Here is a 14,476-nt window from a genome sequence, read left to right as displayed (position 1 = left end):
TGCCCTCTCCTGGTCCCTCCAGAAGCTCCTGGAGCCACATGCATATAGCTAGGCAAAGACAGACACATACACACATAATTTAAAATAAAGAATAAAAAAAGGAAACAAGACACAAAATTTGCTATTAGCTAACCATTGCCCTTCGTATTACATGGTTAGAAAAACTATAAGTTGGCAGGTGGTGGTGGCAAACACCTTTAATCCCAGCATTTGGGAGGCAGATGCAGGTGGATCTCTGTGAGTTCGAGGCCAGCCTGGTCTACAGAGCTTCCAGGACAGCCAGGGCTACAGAGAAACCCTATCTTGAAAAAACAAACAAAACCAAAACATAAGCATCTAAAATCAGAAGGAATGTTAAAGATTTGTTTTGTGACCAAACTGCACGTTTGACTGATGATGGTCTCTCAGGTCCACCTGAAAGAGAAGACATGGGAAGTGTGTGCTGTGGAGGTGATTCTTCCAAATCTAGGGTGCGATCTCGCCACGATTCTGTTCCAAATGCAGCCTCTTTGACAAACATGGACAAACAGACATTCCCAACAATGATGATAAATTTGTCATACACCTCTAGTGTCCAGTCACTTCTAGTGTTCAATTAGATTACTTTAAGTAGCCTAGATATGGACTGATAACAAGGTCCCTCTGACATAATAAAGCCTTTTTGATGTTTAAGGAAAAAAGTTTCATTTGCATCCTCCTAGTCAGTGACATTGATTTTTAAAATGAAAAATTGCACTTTTGCTACAGTTGCGGCCAGCATTGATTTCTTGAACAAACTTTACCTTCAGATCTTTGCCAAGGCCTGAGCAGTAATTGAACATGGCATCACATCTGCTTTGGTTTGCATGAAGGGTTTTATTGCTGGTAGCATTAAAGCAAGGGACATTTATCTTTCTGGGCATTTGATTCAATTCTTCTTCCCAGTCACTCTTACTGAATACCCATCGTGTGCAAACTCCCAAGCTACGCTATGTAAAGTGCTGGGGAGGAAGTGTACCGGCACAGGGTGGTCAGGAGGAGAACTGTAAGCTCTAGGTAGTGACAGTGCTCATTGATTTGCCAAGAGTGGCCCAAAGGTAGGCTGGCTCCATCCCATGAGCTACTTTCCTTGAGCTATTAACAAGGCTGATAAGAAACAAGAAGTAAACTACATATGGGTACACGCTGACATATAGTTTGCTTTGTGTTTGCAGTGCTGGGTGTAGAACCCAGAGCCTCATAAGTACAAAGCAAACAGTACCAACTGAGCTATATCCCCAGTTTAACAGGTCAATACAACGTCAGAATCATATCATAGTAAAACTATACCTAACCAGATGGAACCAGTGTGGCTAATACAGATCACAGCCTTAGTCCTGTTCTGTTGCTGTCAAGAGACACCATGACAATAGCAACTCTCAGAAGAAAACACATTTAATTGGGACTTGTTTATAGTTTCAAAGGTTTGGTCCATTATCATCATGGCAGGGACAAGGTAACATGTAGTCTGACACTGTGCTGGAGACGTACCTGAACATTCTACATCTGGACCTGCAGACAACAGGAAGAGAGAGACACTGGGCCCGGCTTGGGCTCTTGAAATCTCAAAGTCTACCGCCAGTGACACAATTCCTCCAACAAGGCCACACCTACCCCAGCAAGGCCACACCTCCTAATTCTTCCAAGTAGTGCCACTCCCTGATGACTAAACACTCACTCTCTCCAAGCTGGCTCATCTGCAACCCCCACATACAGAGTCAGCTCTACTGTGCCGTCCAGGCAAGGTGCAGGGGGGCCTGCTCTCCCAAGTGCTGCAGCAGATGAGGGTGAGGGCCAGTTCTCCTTGGGGCCAGCTCTCCTGCCTGCCATAGGTGGCAAGGGGCGAGGAGGGTGGTATCTCTCCCATGCCCATGTCACCACATAGCAGACAGGGTGTAGGGCCAGCTCTCCCAAGTGCTGCAGCTGGTGAGGGGCAGGGACAGCTCTCCTGCTCTCACTACCCCAGGGCCACATCTCCTATCAAAGATGGTAAAGGGTGAGGTGGGGGAGGAGGGTATCTCTTCCTCATCCATGCCACCACACAGGAGATGAGTGGCGATCTCAGGTCTCCTACAATCTTATCCTCAGGGGCTGGCTCGCTTGAAGCTGCAGAAACGTGTAGTACAGCAACAGGCCAGGGGCAGGGCCAGCTCTCCTGATCTCATGACCCCAGGGCCAGCTCTCCTACAATGTCCGGGTGAGGGGTGGGGCCAGTTCTGCACAGGCCTCAGACATCCACATGTTTCCGGGCACACCAAACCAGGGACCTCTGCCTGGCCTTTGATGGTAACAGACCCCTGCTGCTGCAGGGCCACAGACCTGGGCCCCAGTGGCAGCACAGACCAGGATCACACCATGGTCTCTGGTGGCATTGCAGGCTATTCACAACAGACTATTCCTCACTACCCTCAAGTCTCCAGTTCTGCCTCTCTCCATTGTGCCCACATACTTCTGTTTCTCTTTCTCTTTCATTTCTCCACCACTTACTCGCTCCTCTTGGTGGTGCCTGGGGTCTCTGAGTGTCTGGGGTCATCTCGGGAGTGGCCTCAGGAGTGCAATGTCCTGCTCTTGCATTATGGTGCTGGGCAGGGGTCATCGCAGGCTTGTTTTCCTCAGGAAGTGTTAGGCTACTAATCACTCAGATGTTCACAGGTCAGAACACTGAGCATAGACATAGCCTCTCTCCTGTCACACACTGACGCATAGCACATGTGACACAGGAGCCACACACTGCAACACTTCTAGGGGGAAAAGTTACAAGTTTCTTAATCACTGAATCTGTTCAGGACCTGCTAGAGGCAGATGCTGAGATGGGGTCGTATGTGAGGGAGATTTCTGAAAGGAAGTGGCTGTGAAGAAAGAGGTGGGGGAGCCTATATCATGAGAAATAGAGAAGTGCATGGGAGTGTGGCTGTTTTATATTTATTTATTTTTGAGATAAGTCTCTTTACGTCAGCCAGGGAAGAATTAAACTTGCAGCCTTCCTATGTGCTTCCCAAAGGATAGGATTTCAGGGTGTCTGATCCTGGATCAAAGCTGAGATTTTATTTTGCTTTGTTTTGCTGGTTTTGTTTTGTTTGGCTTTACAAGACAGATTTTCTCTGTGTAGCCCTGACTGTCCTGGAACTCACTGTCCAGACTGGCCTCCAACTCAGAGATCTGTGTCTGCCTTCCTAGTTCTGGGATTAAAGATGTGTGCCATCATGTCTGACTCAAGTAAGAGATTGTTGTTGTTGTTGTTGTTGTTTGCTTGTTTGTTTTTCAAGATAGGGTTTCTCTGGGTAGCATTAGCTGTCCTGGAACTTACTCCATAGACCAGGCTGGCCTCAAACTCAGAACTCAGAGGTCTGGCTGCCTCTGAGAGGTTTTTAAGAGCCTTCATTATACATCCTGAGTTTTAATGTAGGAATGTGCTTTCCTGATAATTCATATTAAAGGACAGAATTGAAATCTTAATCATAAACCTGTCTTAGCTAGTGCCTCATGGGTCCTTCAGTGGCTCCCTTCATCAGGGGTGATTTGGGGCCACAGGTCACGCTGGCCATGTTTTCAGACAATATAGTTTTCCAAATGGGAGCAGCTACTGATGTTTTGGGTGGGCAGAGGTCAAGGACACAGCTAACAGCCTTCAACACACAGAATGCCCCATACCCAAGTGTCCACTCAGCCAACAACAGTGCTGAGGTTAGGAAGATCTTTGGCTTCTAGAACCTTTTGCAAGAAAGCCAGTGGAATAGGCATCTTGAGTGGGCATGGAGTAAAGTGAGGGACATTCTACAAAGACCTGCTGGGTAGGCATCTGCAATGTGAGCTTCCCCATGGAGAAGCCCACTGAGCCAATCCAGTACAGCAGAGCTCAGACAGCCCTGACCTAATACAGAGCAGCTGATGTCAGGCTACCTGAGGAATAACTTATGTTCAGAGTTTTGCCGAAACCCGAGAAGTCTCACTCGGTGCCTGCAGGATCTCAACCTCATTCTGATTGAAATGACAAGCATCCCCACCACATGCATACCTTGCAGAAGTTACAGAAACAATTGTCAAAAGGCTTGGATGTTAAGCCCTGATGCCAAGCAAAATACTTTGCACCCAGTGACATCCAAGGCAGACATGCTCACGCCTGTCTAGCCATCCTGTCAGTGGAGTTTGGAATTTGAATTTTCTTTACTCAGAATCTTCCGAGTTTTGTCAACTGTCAGTAGAAAAACTCCTCATAAATACTGGATAGAAACACTGAGAGAACATTCTAGAAGTCTGAGTATTGACATCTCAGAGGCATTCCACCTAGAAAGTATGACCTGGAGAAATGAGAAAGGATGATTGATGTTGCTTAAACTATAAAACACTTTGAGGACACCTCTAACTCCTGTGCTCTGTGTTTCCCAGTGCACATAAACATCAGCTCTCAGAGAACCATGGAACACTGTGGATGTCAGAGCACTACACACAGACTAGATGAAGCCTGGATTCCAACTCTGTCCACTTTGTTCTCAGATAGTATCTGACATGCGAAAGGTTCTGCCCAGGCAATGAGGCGGCATTGCCTGGATCTCCTATGACGGCAGGAGTTAGGTCACCCGTGGGAAGCACATGAGGGTGGAGGCAGGAATATTTCCTCCTCATCTCTGCACTCTAGATGGTATATTCTGTGGTGGCTGTGGATCCACTCCACAACCACAACCGGGTCCCTCTGCCTCCTTGGCTACTCCTTGCTTTTGTAGAGGTTAGAGGACTACAACTTTGGCTGGCCCTGCCTTTGAGCTTGGCTCTAACAGCCCAGTGTTCTATTGCAAATGGAGCAGAAGAAACCTTGGTTTTGAGGCTGTGTCTTCCCCCCAAGGCCACAGGACTAGAAAGCTGCAGAGTTGGACTCTAAGTCAAGGATTCCTTCCTAACAGAGCTACTACTGTAGAGGAACTAAAAATCTAGTTCATGGTTTACCCAGTTAAGAAAATGCTAATGTTTCAAGTAAACTCAAATTACCCTTGCTATTGACCTGGTATTTATTTATTTATTTATTTATTTATTCATTTATTTATTTGGATTTTCGAGACAGGGTTTCTCTGTATAGCCCTGGCTGTCCTGGAACTCACTTTGTAGACCAGGCTGGCCTCGAACTCAGAAATCCNCCTGCCTCTGCCTCCGGAGTGCTGGGATTAAAGGCGTGTGCCACCACGCCCAGCTTGACCTGGTATTTAAACTTGCCTGTCTTCATCCAAAACCACTTTCCTACTACATAGCTTAGCTCTATTTATCTATCTATCTATTTATTTATTTATTTATTATGTATATGAGTATTTTGTCTGTATGTACATCTGCACACCAGAAGAGGGCATCGGATTCCATAGGACTACAGTTATCGGTAGTTGTAAGTAGCCCTGTGTGAGCTGGGAATTGAACTCAGGACCTCTGGAAGATCAGCCAGTGGTCCTAAACACTAAGCCATCTCTCCAGCCCAGCTTAGCTCTACTCTTAACACAAAAATAGAAGAGCACTCAAAGGACCTAGACCAACCTCGTCCCATGGTCTCTGAACTTCAAAACCCAAGAATTACACCCCAGGAGCTGGCTGGCTGGGGTAGAGCGAGCAAGGCAGGTGCTTGGCCACCTTAGGCCCCAGGTGGACTGTTTGAAGGCGTACTTTGTATCCAGCTGCCTTCTACAGAGGACAGAAACTTGCAGAGTTCATCTTCAGCCTGCTGAGAGACCTTAACTTAACCTCCTGTGGCAATTTAAAGAGTGTATTAGCGTAGCTGTATTCACAGTGCATGAAACAACAGCGCCTCTTGGTGGAAAAGGAGGGAGTTGTTCTGAGAGTGAGTTTACTGGCTCATGAAAAGCAAGTGAGGAAGAAACTGGCATCAGGCCTCAGAAATAACCCGACAACTCCGAATGGAATTGTATTTTTATACAATTCTGTATTTCCAATCACAAACACACCAACACCAAGTGCTGCCTTCCCTTTTAAAATCATCCATTCATTCATTCATTCATTCCATGTGGATGTGTTTCGCTGGAGTTTAAACCCAAAGTCTTAGGCATGCTAAGCAATCATTAGAACACTGAGCTACATCTCCAGCAAATATCTCCACCGGCACTCGCTAAAAATAAAATAAAAATGGAAACTGTTGGGTGACTAAATTGGTGGGATTGAAAAGAGTTTTGTGACAGTGTTGAAACCTCAGAGACTTTTAAGGTACAGGTCAAAAGGGTTTCATCATTGGAAAGTATCTTGTATAGTGATCAGCTAACAACTTAGGCTCTTTGCAAAGGATTGAAAAGTAGCAAATTAGCAAAATGATTGTTAGTGTGTCTTTTATTAACCTGACCCCTCTGATTCCCTCTCTCAGCTGTTTATGCTCTAGAGCACCCCATGGGAAGATCAAACCTTGGCCTTTGAGGAGGATTTCCTGAATGAAACCTTGAGCTCAAACCCAGAGTCAACCTGGACAACACAATGTTTCTTTAAAAAAGAAGGAAGGAAGGAAGGAAGGAAGGAAGGAAGGAAGGAAGGAAGGAAGGAAGGAAGGAAGGAAAAGAGACAGACAGACAGACACACACACACACACACACACACACACACACACACACACACACACACACACACAGCTGGGAGGGCAGGTGGACTGAGTTTGGAGTGCTCGGGTGTTCTAACCCTGAAACACTACAGGCTGATGAACAGGAGGAAATCATTCTCTTTCCCACACTGCCCTCTTCCGATGGCTAGATTGCCTTTCTACTAAGACCCACAATGTCTTGGGAACAGCAAGATTTCCATAATGGTAGTTAAAGAAATCTGACCAGGACTGTTTGGAATCAGACTCTTAGCTGGCTGACCATCCTGAGAACAGGCTTCTCTTAACACTAACAGCTGTGGCTCGTCACTCTGCCCATGATTTGATTTCCATACGACGACGTCCCAGTGCTAGGCAGTCTGGTGGTGACATACACAGCTCCATACAATCTTTCTCCTGTCCCAGTCAATCAATCACACTGTCATCAGAGCTGGGTCCACAGGGGTGGCCTAGGCCAGGTCACACTAGAAGCCACTTGAGGAAGGGGAGGCATGAGGCTACTGTGTTTCATTTTTGGAGAGTTCTCATCATGTGAGACCAGTAGTCCATGGTGGTGGGAAGGCCCAGGCCTGTAGAATCAGCCCAGTTATAATAACATATACTGTCCTGGGTGAAAAAAAACCAACAGACTACATGTAAGTTCCTGCAGTACGGTAGGCTCAGTGGTGCTCTGTGCTGATAAGAAGCAATGTGGAACCCCTGGCTGGCTGGCTGGCTGGCTGGCTGTAAGTAGTGGGAGGGAAAGGAACATGCCAGCCAGGCAGTGTTGGCAACTGTTATATTTGGCTCCTGGACCAGCCTCCTGGGACAATAGAGGCAGATGGGAATCTTCTTGGGAAGCCTTGATACCGCACTCATCCTTTACCCCACAAAACCCCCTGCATGCCCATGTTTCTCCCAGATGGATCCCCAACAAGAGAAGGGATAGCCCCACCCCATATCCCAAACATGCCTGCCAGAATTGGAGTGTGTGTTGTATTCCAACAGAGCGAAGTCGGCTCTACAAAAAGCAGACTGGAAATGTGACTAAGGCTCTCCTGGGTTTGGGGCCAGGCTCCTGGGATCCTTCCCGCCCTCATCTGCCAACCAGTCAACTTCAGGAATTCTGCACCAACTTTATTTGCAAAAACCAAGCAGAGAGAGGGACAGAAAAGTCTCTCCGCCCCTCTGAGCCCTGCAACATCTTATCTCTCCCTGAGAAACACCAGGCCCGTCCCACTCACAACTGTTCAGCTCAGCCCCCCCCCCCCCCGCCCATAAAGCAAGCCCACAAGCCCCACCCATAAACAGCCTTCTCCTCTTTGTGGTTCACACCCCTTCCTGGCCCAGGCGCAGCTCGGGGCTGGGCTAGTAGAGGCTGGGCTACACAATGGCAAACTGGCAGATGTAGGGCAACTGATCGCGGCATCGCTTGTCGAACCACTTGCCGTTGGCTGCGCCAGACAGGGCGGCGCAGTTCTCGGCTTTGCCGCCGTCAGGTTGCGTCGTGATCTCTGTCTCCCAGTTCTTGTAGGCCAGGAGACCGCCGGTCATGTCCACCCAGGCGCCTTCTGAGGCCATGTCGTTGAGGCCCAGCCAGATCTTCGCCTCGCTGCCCATGCTGTGGCGTGCATACTCGAACAGCGCTTCGTTCTCTAGCTCCGACTGCGGCGTGCCCAGCGTGCCCCCTTGCGAGATGCAGTCCTCGCTCGCCTCATGGAAGGTCTTCGGCTGGGTGAAGGCCAGGAGGCACTTCAAGTTCACCTTGGTGCCCTTCAGGCACACTGAAGGGAGAGATGGCTGTCACAGAAAGTTTGGATGCTCCGAGGCCAAGAGACCTCTTCCAGGCTGACTCCCACCCTTCATCCCATCCCATCCATCTCCTGAAGCCTGCTTGCTCTCACTTCAGGACCCTGCTGTGGCAGACAATGAAGAGCCCAGTAAGAAGGGACATGGTGCCCTGCTCCTGGAATGGACACACCTCTGCTCCAAAGGGCCACTTAGCCAGGATCACTGACTTTCAGAGATAAAGGGAGTGAAGAAGTCACCTGGTCCCTGATAGTTTGCCGGGCTACAAGCACCAGGAACAGGACCTCAGCCCATCCCATCTCAAAGGCAGCTTCCCCAACCAACCAGAGCCTTCTAGGATGAGCCTGTCGCCAGGCCCCTCCCTAGGATCAAGCTACTAGCTCACACTGCTAGACATTTACCTACTAGAGCTAGAGACCACACTCTAGGTATTTAGGATCTACCACTCCTGTCTGAGGGCCAGCAAGCTTCTACACAGGGGATTAACACAGGGGCCCTCTGCTCAGACCAGGTCCCTGGCTGGGTGAGTGGCACTGGGACTTCAGGAGCATTTGTAGCAAAAAAAAAAAAAAAAAAAAAAAAAAAAAGGTAAGGAATGGCCATTTCAAAAGCCACTCTAAACTAGAGTGTTCAGTGCAACACTGGTCTCCCAGGTTAGGAGGAAGGTGCCCATGGTGAGCTTGATGTTGCAGTTTGTGTTTAGCTTAATTTCTAACTTAAGCATCAGGCAGATGGACTATGTGGGTTTTTTGCTGCGGGGTCACATATGTCAGAGCTCCATATTGGCCCTACTCCTTGCACTTAGCCATTCCACCCAGCGAATATTCAAGAGAAACATTCCCATGTCCCTGAAGGATTTGGCAGCTAGGCCTCACAGAAGTGTTTAGTCCCAGACTCTGAAGCATACCCACAACACACTCAGATGCATCGTATACCTAGCCCAGAGCCAAGTGCACACACGGTGTGCTCACGGCACACTACAGAACAGAGGTAAGGTCACAGGGTGGGTAGAGAATGAGAATAGAGACATGCAAGATGACCGTGATGGAGAGGGACAACTAATGTGAAAGGGGACTGGCCTGGCAGACTGGATGGCCAGTCTGTTTGGGCTACCCCAAGCAAGAGAGTAAAAGCTGGCTGCCCTGGCCGCTAGAGGGCCCAAGCTATGAGGCCTTGGTCCTGCTTTGCCACTCCCCAGCTGGGTGACCATGAGAATCCCTCTGCCTCAGCATATATATATATATATATATATATATATATATATATATATATATATATGTTATTTTTAGAAGTTTTTTTATGTGTATGTCCATGTACCTGTGTGAGTGTATGTCATGTCAGTGTGGGGTTGCCCTCAGGACAGAAGGCATTAAATCCCTTGGAGCTAGAATTATAGATGGCTGTGAGTCACTATGTGGTGCTGGGAACTGAACCTAGGTTCTCTGAAGAAGCAGTTAGTGCTCTCAATGTCTAAGCCATCTCCCCAGCCCCAAGATTTTAATTTTTTAATTATCTTATTATTATTTGCTTTCGTTTTTGAGATAGTCTCATTGTATGATCCCGAATAGCTTGGATCTCATTTTGTAGACCAGGCTAGCCTTGAGCTCACAGAGATTCGACTACCTCTCCCTCCTGAGTGTTGGGATTAAAGACATGAGCTATCATGCCTTATTTTTATTTTTAAAGTGTGTGTGTGTGTGTGTGTGTGTGTGTGTGTGTGTGTGTGTGTATTGGTAGTGTTGGGGGTAGTGTTAATGCACATGTAGTGCCCATGGAGGACAGAAATCGTTAGGTCCTTTGGAACTGGAGTTACAGGCAGTTGTGAGCCACCAGACGTGGTGTTAAGAATCAAACACTGGTCCTCCATGAAAGCAGCAAGCATCCTCAATTGCTATGCCATCTCTCCAGCCCCCGTCAGCTGGCAGATCTTTATACTGGGACTGACAGATGCTGGCCTGGTTGCTGTGATTCAGAGATCATCTATAAAGCTGGGGATGCAGAGGGATGGGCAGGGAGAAGGTATGCAACAATGTGCCCCAGGGCTGTAAGGCTACTAAGTATAGTTCCTCTGTGACTGGCCCTACTCCAGAACGCTCACTTCCACTGGACAGTGTTAAGTTCCTGTTGGAGTGCCTTCTGGCCTCTGGAGCACCCCACCTCCATACCCTCTAGCTGTGACCTACCCAGCTATGCCTGACTGGGTGGGTCTTACAGATGTAAGTTAGGCAACCTTCCCTGAGGAAGCATGTGAGGACTCTTGAGCTTGGCACTGGCTGGAAACAGCCTTCTTCCTCATGCCGCCTGTTACCCCTTCTTAAGTGTGTTCCTCCAAGCAGCTACCCTGCACTTACCGGTCTGTAAGGCCTGCTTCTCCTTCAGCAGGGCCACCTCCTGGGCCAGGACATCCATCCTGTTCTTGAGCTCCTCAAACATCTTTGGGCTCACCAGATCTAGGACAGAGGCATGAGGCGATGAAAACCCGAGGTAGGCAGATGCTCCCTTCCCTATGTGCCAGTCCCAAAGAAGCAAGAGGAAGTTCCTTCTCCCAGCCTAGACCTCTTGGTCTTCCTTCCTCTGTTCTCTGTCTTAGGAACTCGCCCTCCAGTGGGACCTGGTTGCCTGTTCCTGGTTCCTCTCAGGCTTCTCTAGCCTGCATTTGTCATCGTGGGGCTGGGATTAGCAGGACTTGAGGAAACAGCCATTTCATCAGCTCCAGTAGGACCATGGGCTACAAAATCACAGAGATCAATGCCCCTAGGACTGGGGGGTAGAGGGGGACACGGGGCTGGGTGTGGGGGACAAATAAGAGAGCAGGCCCTCGACTGAGTTGAGGGAGACAGGGTGGAGACACGTGTTCACCAATACAGCTCCACCTTCTCATACATACAATGAGATGGCAACAGCACTCTGAAATGACTCTGAGGAAGCCCAGGAGAAATGACATAGCACAGGGCGTGTGCCCCCCCACTCCCCTCAGCTGCAGCTCAGGGAGTGCAGGGAAGCCACTTCCCACAGAGCAACTACTGCAGAAGGACTGGGGCTTGTTGTGCACCACCTTAGCCATATGCTCACAACCAGCCCTATGCCATGGGCAAGTACCACCTTGAATCTCCACCATTTCACAAGGAAACGGAGGCCACATTTAAATGACCTGCCTCGGCTAGATGCCTAGAGCAGCTAGCCCAGGGCCCTGATCCAAGTAGCCACAGACTTCCCATCTGCTTCATGGTAAATGGCATCTCTGATAGGGACTGCCTGTGCATCAGCAGGTGTCGGTAAGGGACAGTGTGTGTGTGTGTGTGTGTGTGTGTGTGTGTGAGAGAGAGAGAGAGAGAGAGAGAGAGAGAGAGAGAGAGAGAGAGAGAGANGAGAGAGAGAGAGAGAGAGAGAGAGAGAGAGAGAGAGAGAGAGAGAGAGCGAGAGAGAGCACACTGAGAGCTGTGGGTGAACCCCTGTCTTTCTGAAGTCCCAGGGGGTTCCCAGGAGAGGTCTGGCTTGAGGCAAAGGGTAGGGAGTCACCTCCAAGGGCCATTTCATGTGAAATCCACTTTGATGAGGTCAGAGTCCACCCACTAGAAGCCTTGCCAAGGGATTGTGGCCAAGATACAGACTTGCATGTACAAAGCCCAGTGATGTCCAGTGATCATCAAGTGTGGGGAAAGAAACACCCAGAGGACAAGAGCAAAGCAGATAGGGTTGGAGCCAGCAGCCAGGTCACTCTGAGCCTCTGCTTCAGTCCCTGGGTTCACTCAAGCTCTGTGTACATTCACTTGTAGCATCAGCACAGGATAATGTAGATGCTGTGAGTCATTGCGATAATATTAGTTCGGGGTCCCATGGGAGCCATCTGGTACCGTGCTTGAGTGTGGCCATTACTGAAGACCCTGGCTCTGATCCTCCCCTTTCCCACATGACATGATTTGTAAGACTGATGAGAACTTGAGAAGCTGGCAACCGTTTTCCACATTCAGAAAATTTTTTCTTTGGACTTGTATCCCTCACATCGCATGCCCCGGTGGCAATGCTGTCAATGAACCATACAGGGCATTCAATCCTCCTATTTTAAAATGAGCATTTTGTAGACAATTATATTCATCTGACTTAAGAAATCAAAACAATACCAAAATCTCTTTTCCAATCCAGACTGTTCCCCACAGAAGTCATCTCTGTTACATTTGGGATCTTTCTGAAACAGTTTTCCACATACATAACAGACATTTACTTTTAGTCAGTCCATTCAAATTTTCTAAATAATCGCTGATATATGTTAGTTGTTCAGGCTAGCAGGATTCATCTCCATAATTGTATGGCTATGATAAATCCCTTTGCCAAAGGGCTGACAATATAATGTCCATTCTGTTTTGAATTTTGTTCACATTGTAAACTCAGTCTTCAGTATTTTGGTTTTGCCTATTTTTAAGACAGAGTTTCCCTGTACAGCTTTGCCTGGCCTGGGACCCCTAGGTTGGACTCAAACTCACAGATATCCACCTGTCTGCCTCCTGAGTCCTGAGATTAAAGGCATACACCACCACACCCAGATTTATCTTGTCTGTTTGTTTAAAGTTCCAAAGACGGAACCAGGAAGTCACAGTACAAGCAGCCGGCACATTGGAGCACAGCAGGAATCTACTTAACACTAATCCTGGAGTTTTGTTTTGTTACTTTTTTTTTTTTTTTTTTTTGAGATGGGTTCTGTAGCCTTGGCTGGCCTCAAATTTGCTATGCAGTTGAAGATAACCTTAAGTTATAATTCTCCTGCCTCCACTTCCAGAGTGCTGTGGTTAAAGTGTTTACCTTCACTCTGGATTTTATGTAATGTTCTGGATCAAACTCAGTTTCTTGCAGCCACTAGGCAAGCACCCTACCGCTGAATTCTGCCTGTTCTTTGCTGTAGCCTTGTGTTCCAAGATGCTGATTTGTATACTTCACTGTGGAGGTTTCTTCACACCCTCCCCTCTCTTTGGCTGGGTTTTAGGGCCCCATCTCTCTGACTCTTCCTGCCATCCTCCAAGTCCTGTAGGGGTGACAGCCTCAGTCATTACCAGAACATTCCCCACCCACCCCAGGATGACCTCACTGCTGACAGGACTACGAAGGTAGGTCTTGCAGCCTCAACATTTCAGAGGAGAATAGAGATGCTCTGAGCTCATCTGAGGTAACAAGGCCGACACCCCATGGACATAAGAGTCCATCTCTCCCCATTTCCCCTCTGGGTGCCAAGCAAAAGTTTGTCTGTGGAGGACTTTATATATATTATTAAATGTTGTCTGCAAGCCTTTGAACAAATTCCACCCTCCTGGGCTCACAGTTGAAGAAACCCAGTCTGGTGCTCCCTGTTGGGAACTGGCCATCTCCAAGCCGGAAGTTTGACTTCTCTAATGTGTTGGGTGCCAGGGGAGGAGCAGATGCTAGTTTAGAAAACCTAGTAAGGTTATTCTCCGTTCTAAGAGTCAGGGACTCGAATCTCTGACAGTCATCCTTGCTGTGAGAAATCCCCAAGCACCAGAGGGTCTTTCCCCAAAGGTCGGATATGAAGGGAGGATCACGAGGTAACTAGCAGGGTAGCTGTCCCCAGAGTGTGACTGCTCCCCAGAAGATAGAGGAAGAAGCTGCCCCTGGGGCACTGGAAGGACAGCTGCCCCTGCTTACCTTTCTTGGCATTTGCAGCCTTCTTGGCCTTCGGAGTGGGTGACTCTGCAGTGACCTGGGACAGGAAGGAGAAGAGGCAGAAGAGCAGGTAGGTGCCCCAAAATCCCATACTGCTGCTGCTGCCTGCAGTGCCTGGGTTAGAAAGCAGTGGCCACTGCAGCCTGGGATGCACGTCTTAAGGCTGTGGACACAAGGACCTCTGTCTGGGAAACCCTCCCAAAACTTGGCTGAAAGACATGTAAAAAAGAAAGAGAAAAAGAAAAAAAAAAGTGAAGCAAGCCTGCCAAAGGAGAAAGGCTTGGGAGCCATAACTACACTGCTATGGACAAACACCCAGCAGCCTGGCCAGGCTCCCAGAAAGTCAGCATTTCAAAGGACTCTGACAGATAGCCAATAGCTGTCATTGTTCAATCCACCCAGTGATCATCTCTCGCAGGAGCCAGG

The 14,476-nt window shown here is 48.4% G+C and overlaps 1 protein-coding gene and 1 non-coding gene across 2 annotated transcripts; both read right to left on the bottom strand.

The window, feature by feature from the left end:
* Positions 1-2,636: 2,636 nt before the first annotated feature.
* Positions 2,637-2,770, bottom strand: LOC115064933. Its single transcript, XR_003844749.1, has one exon. It is a non-coding gene; the product is annotated as a small nucleolar RNA SNORA17 (small nucleolar RNA).
* Positions 2,771-7,687: 4,917 nt separating this feature from the next.
* On the bottom strand, positions 7,688-14,248 carry Clec3b (C-type lectin domain family 3 member B). The gene is made up of 3 exons (XM_021208030.1): positions 14,033-14,248; positions 10,732-10,830; positions 7,688-8,355 (listed from the first exon to the last, which is right to left on the bottom strand). Exons 1-3 carry the CDS (start codon positions 14,139-14,141, stop codon positions 7,955-7,957), a joined length of 609 nt encoding a protein of 202 aa, XP_021063689.1. The 5' UTR covers positions 14,142-14,248; the 3' UTR covers positions 7,688-7,954.
* Between the last annotated feature and the right edge of the window lie 228 nt (positions 14,249-14,476).

This window comes from Mus pahari, chromosome 10 (genome assembly GCF_900095145.1).
Source record: "Mus pahari chromosome 10, PAHARI_EIJ_v1.1, whole genome shotgun sequence".
NCBI lineage: Eukaryota > Metazoa > Chordata > Mammalia > Rodentia > Muridae > Mus > Mus pahari.
The sequence above is the reverse complement of the archived record's forward strand: the minus strand, read 5'-3'. Positions and strand labels throughout refer to the sequence as shown.